Raw genomic sequence first — 11,648 nt, forward strand, 5'->3', positions numbered from 1 at the left:
CTGAAGCTGAAATTAGAGCATGTGGAGGTGCCATCCTCTCCGTGGTTTGTCCCCCTCATACCTCCACACATCCCATTACGGAGGTTGCGGGGGTCGGCGAGGTAGATTAAGGGAAGAGGGCTTACATTTTTAGAGCAGAAGGTTCAGACTTTTAGGTTGACATCTTCACCTGCAATTTTATGAGGAAGCCACCAGCAAATCCTATTAATTATGTGGCGTGCGCGTGCGTGCGCGCGCACACACGCACACACACACACACACACACACAGTTTGAATCAGTTTGCTCCTCTTTCCCCCGTTATCACTCATGTCCCTAGTCCACATGGCCGCTGTCTTTCACCAGGACCACCACATTACAGGAGCTCCCTCACTGGAATCGCCACTTCCTCTAAACTACACCCCATCCAGCATTCAGAGTGATCTTTAAAAAATGTCCCTCTGACTGTGTCATTCTCATGACTCCAAACTCTTCAATGGCTGCTCATCACACTCCAAACGAAATCCAAACTCACTAAATCCTGCACAGGCTGGCTCTTGCCCATCTCACGTCCCTCCTCACAAGGCCCCAGCAACACTGGCCTCGCTCTCATCCTCGAAGTCCGCAGGCTCTGGGCCACCTCGGGGCATGCCGTCCACATTCCCTCCGCCTGAGCCCCTCTCCCCACTATCGTCTCTTTGCATGACGGCTCCTTCTCACAACTGACACCCCTCAGAGAGGGTTTCTTCCACCATCCTGTCTGAGGTAGGCCCCTCTATTACTCTCTACCAGTAGGACCCTACCTGTTTTTCATTGAATTTACTACAGTTTATAATTATTTTATAAATGCACTGCCACATTTGTTTATTGTTAACAATGCAAGCTCCTTGTGTGGAGAGCAATTTTGTCTTTCTCACTAGGCCCCAGCATGTCACAGGGTCTTATTCACTATTAGATCCCCAGCAGCTAACAGGGTGACAGCACACAAAAATACATTTATTAGTGAATAAACATGGAGGTGCTCAGTTCCCCACTGTTCCTCTTCCCCTAAAGTGGGTACCTGAGGCAGCTCCCTAGCATTCAGCCTGGGGCAGAGCAAGGTGAAACATCAAGGTCGTTCTAGAACCTCATAGGAGAAAGTCTCCTGAGAAGTACTAAGTACTTTCTAGGGCCACGATAATGTGGGACAGCTCTCTTGGTAGTATCAGAGAATTCCTATTCCCTGAGGTGATCAAAATCTCTGGCCCTGATTGATAATGGAATGTTTTTATCTTGACTGCTTCAGAATTTAGCATGAAATGGGAAATTAAATTATCTAGTTCAAAGAGGAGGAAACACATGTCCAGAAAGATTAAGTAGTTTGCCTAAAATGACCAGTTTGTTACTGGGGGGAGCCCAGGCTAGAATCTAGTTATTCTGAGTCCATTGTACTTCCTCCCATAGCCCATTTTCTCTTGTGTCTTCTGCTAGGAGCCTGCGAGTGATCCACCTTTGCAATAGGCTGGTTTTCTGAAGGGTGAGTGAGGCCTGTGGGACCTGAATCCTATTTTTGTTTTTTTACAGTATTAGTCACTATGTAACTCAATACATTTTAGGCAATGCATTATCTCAAAAGTTTTGGTACTTCAAGGTACACTTAAGGATGCAGAAAAGTACCTCAGAGAGAAAACATCAAGATTGTATCAGTTATCTATTGCTGTGTAACAAACTGCCCCAAAACTTAGTTGCTTGAAACCACCATTTATTAGCTCATGATTCTGTGAGTAGGCCATTTGGGCTGGACTCAACTGGGCAGTTTTTATGCCAACTCACCTGGCTCGCTCACATGCTATAGTCATCAGCTGGGTCTGCCAGAGGCTGTTTGGTCCTGGATGCCTTCACTCACATGGCTGGAATGATGGGGATGAGTGGGCCACACATCTCCAGTGTCTAGCAGGATAGCCTGGGCTTTTTCACATGGTAGCTGGTTCCAAAGGCATCAAGAGAGAGCAAACCTCAGTGTGCAAGTGATTTTCAAACCTCTGTTTGTACTCATGTTTACTGACATCTCATTGGCCAAAGTAAGCCAAATCAAGTTCCAAACCAAAGGATGGAGAAATAGACTCCATTTCTTGATGGGAACAGCTGCAAAATATTGCTGCCATTTTTTTTTTCAATCATAAGGGAAGAGTCAGATAAACTCCTTCAGTATCATATTCATATTGAGATTACTGAAACCACTCTATGGTTTATCTAGTCGGCTGGGGGTGGGGGAGGGAGGCTGTAAGTGTATAGGGAAGAACAAATCTGACTCCATATTAGATCTCTTTCTTTTACTTTAACCTTTGTATTCTATTGCTTTTGCTTCCAGTTAAGAACGTTGCCTATAGCCTGAAATATACCGGCTAGCCCATTCTCAAGGTATACCTTTAAGGGTATAACACTTCTCCATTCATAAAGAAATTAAAAAGTTGCAGAACAGAGAATAACATTTGTCTTGTCCGAGGTTTACAGGAACATCATGACCTGACCTACACAGCATTCCTGCACCAAGATTATGACAGCAAGAAGTGTGCAACAACCAACACGCCCCTCCCTCACCTTGCCTTTAAAAATTCTTTGCTGAAACCCTTGGGGGAGTTCAGGTTTTTTGGGGGTATGTTTTCCTTGCATGGCCCCGCAATAAACCTTTCTTTGCTCCAAACTCTGATGTTTCGGTATTGTTCGGTCTCACTGCATGGAGTGCATGAACCTGTGTTAGGTAACAAAAGTAGGGGCTAGAAGGAGCCTGGCTGTGAGGTGAGGCCAAAACACTGACAGCCAGGGGAAGGCAGGCTGGAACCCCTTAGATCTCTGTCACCCAGCCTGAAGGTGGTCTCCCGGGGCCTGAAGTGGGCTGAGCAGGAGAAGCTGGGCAGAGAGGAAAGACATGGGGCAACTTGGGAGCTGGGAGCTGCTTCGTTCTGCTCTCTCCTGGCATCCTCAGATGCTGCTCACATAAGTGGTTTGGCCAAGAAAAAAGACACAGAGCCTGTGCCTTCCACTCAAAACATAGGCCATTCAGGGCTGTGGCCTCTGCTCCTAAAAATAAAGCCCATGAAGGAAATGAAGGCTAATGCACCTGGAGGTGAAACCACAGGTCAGGTGGGCAAAGCTTTTAAATGTACCGTCTTCCATGTTGGGGGCAGCATAGTGACATTTCCCCCAAGCTCAAGGAGAGCTCGGCCATCAGAAGGCCGATTGCAAATCAAGATCGGGATGGGCTGAGCTCATTTTCTGACCCTGTGTGACAGAAACTGCTCAAGTTCCAAATTTCTCACATCAGTAGCCAGCAAACAATAAAAAAAATGCAATCTAACTGACAAAGCCCTTCTTCTAAATTGTGGAGGCGATTCTCACACAACAAACCAGTATCTTCAGACCCCTCCGCCCCATTCTGCTGGTGGACCTGCCTGGGATGGAGCGGTGACAGTGCCCACCGGGAAGGCGGGGGGGGGGGGGGGCTTCCAAACGAGGTGAGGGAGGGCCACGGCTCGGAGGCCTTTTTCTTGTAGCTCCAGACAAATTAAAAACCTCCTTACCGGCCATTCATTCGGAGGAAGCCTCTTCCTTCCTCCACAGGGGGTCTGCAGTGTTGGAAGGAGATCGGATTCTGGAAGGCTGGGCCTCCCGGAGCTCTCAAGGAGGGGGAGCCCGCAAGAATGGCAAGAGAGAGGCCCGAACCCTGAGGAGATTGGCAGCCAGGGAGTGGGGGCAAAGTGCAGCCCAGGTCACTGGGAAAAAAGAAAACTCAAAGTAAGGGAGTGAGGGAAAGTTCCACTTTCAGCCTCCTTATGAAAGGAGCCTGGGTAGAGAGGGGCGGGAGAGCCCAAAGGAGGGAGAAAAGGGAAGTGAGACCTGGCCGAGAGCAGGAGAGATTCTTGGGGGGTGGGGTGGGCACAGGCTGTTTGAAGGAGCTCGGGCAGGCCAAGGGGCCACCTCTTTCCGAACTTGATTTGGAGAGACCTGGAAGCACATTGCCCAGGACTCCCAAGGAGGGAGGGCAAAATGTCCTATTAAGCGTGGGACGAATTGATTTCCCAAAGAAAAACAGCACCATTTCCTCCGAATGCCCTCTCCAGTCCTCCTTAATCTGCCCTGGAGGCAGCAGGTGACCTCTGCACGGGCCCCTGGAGGCGCCTTTGTTCTGGGGCATTCTGCAGCCCGCCCTGCCCCCACCCCTTGCACCTGGGCAGCAGCCTCCAAATGCACTTGTCCATCCCTGGCTGGCTCGCGGGGAGGGATGGGCGGATGCCTTTGTACGTGAAAAGCCACGAGTCCTCCAACTCTTGTTTTCCCTTCGGCTTGCCACATTGGCTGATGGTTGTCCTGTTCGCTCCGACGGCCACAGAAACCTACTCCCAGGAAAAAATAGTTTAGCCTGCAATACTTTACCTGGTAAGACAAGTTTTTCACTGAGGCTACCTAGCGGGCCGACCCTCACTATTTATTCATGGCCAGAGCCCTGCTCTTCAGAAACCCAGCTCGGTCCTAGCATCCCCAGGTGTTCCCTGCTGAGTGCTGAGTCCTAATCCAATCTCTCTGAGGTTTGCTAATTTAATTGTGTAATGGTCCACACCTGAGACATTCCCGTAACTATCTGGAGGACATTACTTAGCTTAAAAGACTAATAAGAGTATTAAGGCAGGGACTTAGACATTGAAAGCGTTTACCATCTCTAAAACCTGAGTCAAGCAGAAGAAAACTGAAGTGGGGGGGGGCGACCTCCAAGTTAGAAAAATCAACAAGAAGTAATTAAAGTTCTTGCTGAGTAAGTCTGAAATACGTATTTAGCCCTTGTAAATTAAATACCCTGGGTTTTTAAAGAGCGATTTCCCCAAACATCTATTATTCACATCAGTAGGACAGACGGTAAGCCACTGTAAGATTTATGGAAACTAAAAGACTTCCTATGCTAAAGGTTACTGAAAGTGTAATTCGAATCATGAAATCTTTACGTGTCGGCTCGGTTTACACCGAGGGCTCATTAAGGATGCTTTTGGTATGGCAGCGGCCCGTGACGTAACAGCGGGTATTTTAAATGGGCGGGGCCAGACTGCCCTGCATGTAATTCTTTAAAAATATAAAAGCCTCCCTCTTTCCTCCTCTGTCTCTCCAGCTGTAACAACTTCACCGACTGCCTTGGTTCCACCCCGAGGATTTCACTCAGAGAACACGTTAGAGGGAATCAGGAAGCAGAGAAAAGGTCACAAATAAGCATCTCAGGAACAATGAAAGCTTTTCTCTGTGCAGCAGTGGGAGAGTTGCTAGAAAAACTGGAAAGGTATTAATCAGAAGTGGCTATAAATCCTCTGGAGTTTTGCTCTTATAAAACTCCTCAGAGAAAGTCTTGAAGGAAATGCAGGTCAAAGCCCAAAAAAGCTCTTGATCAGAGATTGCTGGAGGAAAATCTTCCCAGACGCCGTTTAATAGGCAGCAATCACCCCAGGAGTGGGGAAGCCAAGTACGCTTGAAACATGGTTGCAATTCCTAATAGGTCTTGTCACACTTAAGGCACTGCAAGCTCCATCCAACGAACAGCTGAAGCTAGCTGGCGATTCATAAAGCCAACAGTTTAAAGTTTATTATGATGAAAGCACTTAATGACAGCCGTCGCTAGGGGCCCATCATTTATAAAGCTGTGCTGAGTATTAGGCATGTAGCATGACCACCAATTTTATGTCACAATTGCTACCATAAAATGACCTTTGGTGATTTTTGCTGCATGTGGTGGACAGCTCTTCCTTCACATTAGTGCTCTGTGGCTTTCTTTGCAGACTATTATGCTGTCTAAAGCTTATTTGGCACTGTCGTGAGCCTCAACCCTTGTTATTACCCCGAAGGCCTGTCTAAAAAAAAAAAAAAAAAAAATCTCATGCTCTATTACGCCACTCCAATAATTTACAGTTCTTACCAGCCTCGGTCTGTGTAATATTTTAATGCAAATATGCTTTAGTACTGCATTTTATTTAAAAAGGAAAGAAAAGTTCCCATGCCTCTGGCTAGGGCAATATCCATTTGATGGGAGTTCACTGAAATCAGCCTCTTATTCCCTGGTCAGGTCTCACTGAATGTGTACTCTTTTCCTTGGTCGGTTAAAAACACCTCCAAAAAAAAAAAGAGAAAATGTTAATTAAACTTTCCTTGCCGAAAGAGGTTTTTGTTTTTAAAGATCCTATGTGTGATAAACCCACCTAAGGCAGAAACACTAATTCTTATTTCCCTACATCCAGTCCCAATGCAAATTTACATCTAACATTATTTAATTAGGATTCCATTTTCCAACCTGCTCTGTATAGTTAGAAAGTGTTTGAATACCCCGCCACTTTACCGCTCCGATGCAAGCTGCTGCTGAGAAAGTGGTCTGTCCATGCTACACCACCTTTAAATTGTGTATATAATTTTATAAATGATATAAAATCTGCTTCTAGTCCCTGAAAAAAAAATATAAGCATGGCACACTGCAATTTTGGGAGGATGTAAAATATGTGATTTCTGCTGGTACCGACTGTACTGGGTTTAATATAAAGCTTTTTTCAATAAGGTAAATTGTTACATGACAAACTCATCTTCCACCATTATCGTCTGCTGTTTGTGTTTAACAACAGGAGTCCCGCTCTAACAACACTGTTGTAATGGCTGTACAAATTACTCAGCTGAAAGCTTTTCACCAAACAAAACAGTATTAATCAGCAGTTCTTACGAAGGTGCTAATTAAAAACAATTTTCTTCCTCAGTTTGCAATACTAAAGCCATCTTCACTTGCACAGTTTCCAATATACAGCTACTGTATTTGCTCACACTTCAGGCCCTCTATTAAATATTGAATCTCCTATTAGCCGTTTCATTACATTTCTGTCTACAAGCTTGTTGACATTTTAAAAGTCACAGTATGATCTGTTTTATCTATTAAAAAATGTATTAATTGAAAAGTCAGGGGGACAAAAAAGGCAAAAGATAGACTCCAAATGAACAGACGTCCAGGGCAGAGAACAGAGTGAGCATTTAGTCACAGTCTGGGCAGTAAGGTTTCTGGGTAAAATGAAATCTGAGAATTAAACGTGGCATTTCAGGCTTAATGGTTTGTTAAACACCAACGGGCTGCTTCCTAATTTGGAAATAGTCCACTCAGGAAAACATATTTGCCCACTGTCTAAATTCAGTGTCTAAGGAGACCCAGTCTAACTTTCAGATCAATCTTTCCTCTCTGGGATACACTCAGCCTAATTTTGACATTTCATACAGTCTGAACTCAGGAGACTTTGATCTGGGGTGGGGAGTGTACCTGGAATCTGGAAGCAGATTGAGGGTCTAAACAGCCTTATCTTCCCTGTGAGTGTGTCTATGTGTGTGTATCTACGTACACATGACTCCCTCCCCTGCGTAAGCATTCTGCCCCCTCCCCCGAGTCCACTGCTGGACAATGCCACCCAATTGCTTGGCATAGACTGGAAACAAGTCAAATGCTGACTAAGCACAAAAGCCCCACGGAAGCTGTGTTGAGGGAAGGGGACAGTCCATTCCTATCAAAAAAGAAGAAGCCTAACCCTTAGGAGAAGAAGGTATGCCCCACTTTGATAGTAGAGAGAAAAAAAAAAACACAAAAACCCCGCTACGTCAACAATCTCCTGCCTGTGGTATTAAAACCAGGTTCTTCAACTGTCAAAAGCAGTTAACTAGTTTAGGAAAGACACCTGGCTGTTGAAATAGGGCTCCAAAAGGCCACTAATCCTTCCATTCACTCAGTTAACTGCTAGATCCCCCAAATTGATTCAACAGGTATGCAGTGGTAAATTCAGCCCATACTGAAGCCAAAGGGAAAAACAGCAAGGGGCGGGCAGCTCTTCTCTGAAAACACCAGAGGAACCAGCCAGAAAAGCTTTTATGGCCCGACAAGTTTTCTGCTGAATACAGAGCACCTAAATTACCCTACCCTAATGGAAGTTACATTTTCGTGCTCAGTCAAAAAGCCAACAAAATACACAATTTATACAAAATAGCATCAACCTCTTAGGTAGTCTTTTCTAGCACTTTTATCCCAATTCACAGCATATGTCTTGCTATAAAATAAAATATATTTCTTATAACCAACTTGTATGTGGCTGTTCATATCACCACATTAGAACTGACCATGGGCGATATTAGAAACATTCTCACACCCAACCAAATCTATTTAGTATGACAAAAGAGATTTGTGAGTTTTCTCAGAAGATACAGGTACACAGGAAACAGGAATACAGTAATAATTCTTATGATTTCAGACAGGCTTTGTTTTGAAACAAACACAGGCACAATTACACAGACAATTATGAAATGGGGCATTTCAACTGCAATTATGCAACCCAATACCGATGCAGAGAAACAATTCTTAACCATAAAGTTCAAAAGAAATGTAAGTGGTTAAACTTTCTAAAGCAGCTATAATTTTTTCCCCTCTCAATATCGGCACTTTGCCAAAATTTGAGAAAATAAAAACACTTTTAAACTATTCAATAATATACAACATTAGTTTCTTACAAACTTCCAAAGAGCCTGGACTAGTGACATCTCCAGGTAAGGGTCCCATAAAGAGCAAATCTATGAAACCCTTAACATTTTACAAAAGATTCTCTAGGTTTTAGTCACAATGAACATATTTCTTTACTCAATGTCTTTTGGTAGCACAGCTCAATTCTTATACCCTGTCTCCAGCTTAGGTAACTGTACACACTCTTCTCAGATATTAAGAAAAAACACACTACTAATTTACTTTTTAAAATACAATTTCTTCCGGCAAAATATAAACACTGGATTTCTACACCCACAACACACAAATGTAAACTGAATTCTCGCCAATTCATGTATTTTCATGAGAAAAAAATGGAACTATTCTCATGATTCTGATGCTCTATATTTTACAAGAAAAAATAAGAACAGGCGATCTTAGATGCTACTGCAGGGATGGGTTTTCTTTGTCTGGCAGATTTAGTTGCAGGAAGAAGTCATTTCTCTGCGTTTTCACCAGTCTAAACGGAACTACCTGTGTTGCCTTTTAAAACATTCCGAATTCTGATTTTTTAAACAAGAAAATAGGAAGCCAGTGTGCAACCTATACAGTCGCCAAAGGAGAGCTGCCACTAGCTGAACTACTCAGCTAAATGGCTGGTTTGCATTGCCCTGGTCTTTATCTAGCACTGAGAATAGACTGCTGTTTTACCCAAAGAGGAATAAATTGCTGTTATTGTGACGTTAGCCCATCACTTGGCATTGCAATTCAAGTTTTTGTGAGAAAGAAATGTATGATCTAACTGCGACTTGACCTATGCCTTCAGAGATCCATCTAGGTGCTCTAATGGAGCAGAAAAAGTGGTAAATACAAGAACATGCAAACTGATGGTGAAAAATTTGTTTGATGATAGAAGTGAGCAGAGAAGACATCTGAGAGTCGCTGTTTTTATGACGGCTAAGTTTGCTTAACATGCAAAAGGATTCGCCCCCAGTCTCCCACCTATCACTTTAATTGTACCACGCTAAATACACGCTTTGCCTCTACTAAAGATAGGAGGATATATAGCTAACCTACTAATGACATTACTGTGAAAGTGGACACAGATGATTCCTTACAGATAAACATCTGAATTTCCACAAAAGGCATTAGAGCATCTCCGGGATGAACCAGGCAAGGAGAGGCTTGGGCTCCCTGCAGAAAAGTCATTCTCTCTTAATCCTAGGTAGCACATATTAAATGTTTACCATACACTTGCATTGCTGCATAGGACTATATATACTTACTTTCAATCAGATAATTGTGTGATTGAGTTTTTAAAAACTCGCCCTGGTTGCCATCTCGTTTTATCAACCATTTATTCAAAATTTCCCTGGAAAGGACCTCTTTTGAAAGAGGCCTGGAGAACGGCAGTAGATTTGAGCCCTGATAAAGGCTCACTTTTCATCCATAGTCAGAGCCTAAATGTGCTCTTCTTGTACCTAAACAGATAATAAGCACTCAGCACACTCCTCCTCCTTGACACAACGCATTGAGACTAATCACACATAATTGGAGAGGAGGAGCAGAGGGCTGGCCATGCTATTGTGTCCAGAGGACAAACGGTCAGTTTATGAGGCTTTGGGCTGATGTAGTCGTTTCTTATACATCTATAGGGAAAAAAAACATCCTGTTTAAAATAAAAAAGGAGAATGGGTGAGAGAGAGAGACAGCAAAACAGAGATGGCAGATTTAATACAATTAATTTGAGGGTGATCTGAAAGGTTTGCTTTCTTTCTTTCTTTTTTTTAACCAGGAAAGAATCATCATGTTTGCTGGGTTGGCAGATGAAAAATGACCACCACTAAAATAGAACAAAGACCAAGATATCTTCTAAAGGGGGGTGGGGGTGGGGTGGGAATCACCAAAAGAAATTCTGTCTCAATGAGAGGGAAAAATATTTGGGTGGCTCTCAAGCCCAATTCAAATCTCACATAGGCCGCTTATACGTAGTTAAAGACAAAAGTTTGGTGCAGGGCTTCCCTGGTGGCGCAGTGGTTGAGAGTCCGCCTGCCAACGTAGGGGACACGGGTTCGTGCCCCGGTCCGGGAAGATCCCACATGCCGCGGAGCGGCTGGGCCCGTGAGCCATGGCCGCTGAGCCTGCGCGTCAGGAGCCTGTGCTCCACAACGGGAGAGGCCACAACAGTGAGAGGCCCGCGTACCGCCAAAAAAAAAAAAGAAAAAGAAAAGAAAAAAAAAGTTTGGTGCAGGAAGAGCAACAAGCAGGACGGCTGGGGAATCAACATGGGTGAGGACAGGTGGACCCCGGAACCCACACATGGAATGTTGCAAAGGCAGTTGGGGCCCATGTCCTGGGGGCTTGAAAATCTCAGGGAGCCAACGGCTTACTGCATATTATACCCGTTACAGATTTCTGTTTTTGTGAAAATACTGCCTGTGCACTGGATGTTTTCTTTGTCTTTCGAGCAGCTTAATCTTCTATTCATCTTTGGTTAAAATAAGCAGAAGTGGGTAATGAAGGTTTTCTTCATATATATCCTGGTTTTCCTTTTTCAACTGAAAAAGAATAATAGAGGAAAAAAGGGTAAGGAGACTCCAATTAGGAATTTTCACCAATCAGTTTTAAAGTTGAGTAGAAGGAAGACTTCTTACCTAAGTATATTGTTCTGGAAAAATAAAGCACAAAAAAGCAACTCAAAGTGGTCCTCAGTGGCAGTGACAAGACAATACTATGTATCAAGTTGGGATTTTTTTTTTTTGGTGAGGGGTAGGGTGTTTTTTCATAAATAGCCAGGATGCTTTTATGACTTTGTGGACTCCGAGGTACTTCGGCACAGGGAGAGCTGGGGGCTTGCTCATCTTCACCAGACCAGCCATTGGGCGTCGAAGTTTCTGCTCCTGGATCTCTCTGCCCCCTGCCAGTGCCCCAGGAATCAGGCCGGCAGGCGTTTCAGATCATTTGGAGACCTGGGCACAAGGGACAAACTGGTGGGGCCTAAGACATTTCAGAGGCTCTCCAGCTGCTTCCTAGGGGTTTCAGTATTAATGATAAGTAATTCAAACATTGTTTTCTCCGAGGAGGAAAACAGATTCCAACAAAAGGAGCAGCAAAAGCTTCGGTACTATTCAGGTGGAGTTCTGAGAGCCTTCCCATGATAGACTTAAA

General features: G+C 44.2%; 1 protein-coding gene across 2 annotated transcripts in view; it reads right to left on the reverse strand.

Annotated features, from left to right (window-relative positions):
• Positions 1-11,648, reverse strand: part of CAMKMT (calmodulin-lysine N-methyltransferase) — a 444,589-nt gene that overhangs the window by 17,134 nt on the left and 415,807 nt on the right. For both annotated transcript variants that reach the window (XM_022573938.3, XM_089922363.1), the window contains one exon: positions 1-11,038. This exon is cut by the window's left edge and continues 17,134 nt beyond it. In XM_022573938.3, coding sequence (XP_022429646.1) covers positions 10,961-11,038 — 78 coding nt within the window. In that variant the 3' untranslated portion in view covers positions 1-10,960. The remainder of the gene's footprint in view (positions 11,039-11,648) is intronic.

The sequence above is a fragment of the Delphinapterus leucas genome, chromosome 13 (genome assembly GCF_059928025.1).
Source record: "Delphinapterus leucas isolate spDelLeu-1000000601 "Yukka" chromosome 13, BTC_Dleu_Yukka2, whole genome shotgun sequence".
NCBI classification, from domain to species: Eukaryota; Metazoa; Chordata; class Mammalia; order Artiodactyla; family Monodontidae; genus Delphinapterus; species Delphinapterus leucas.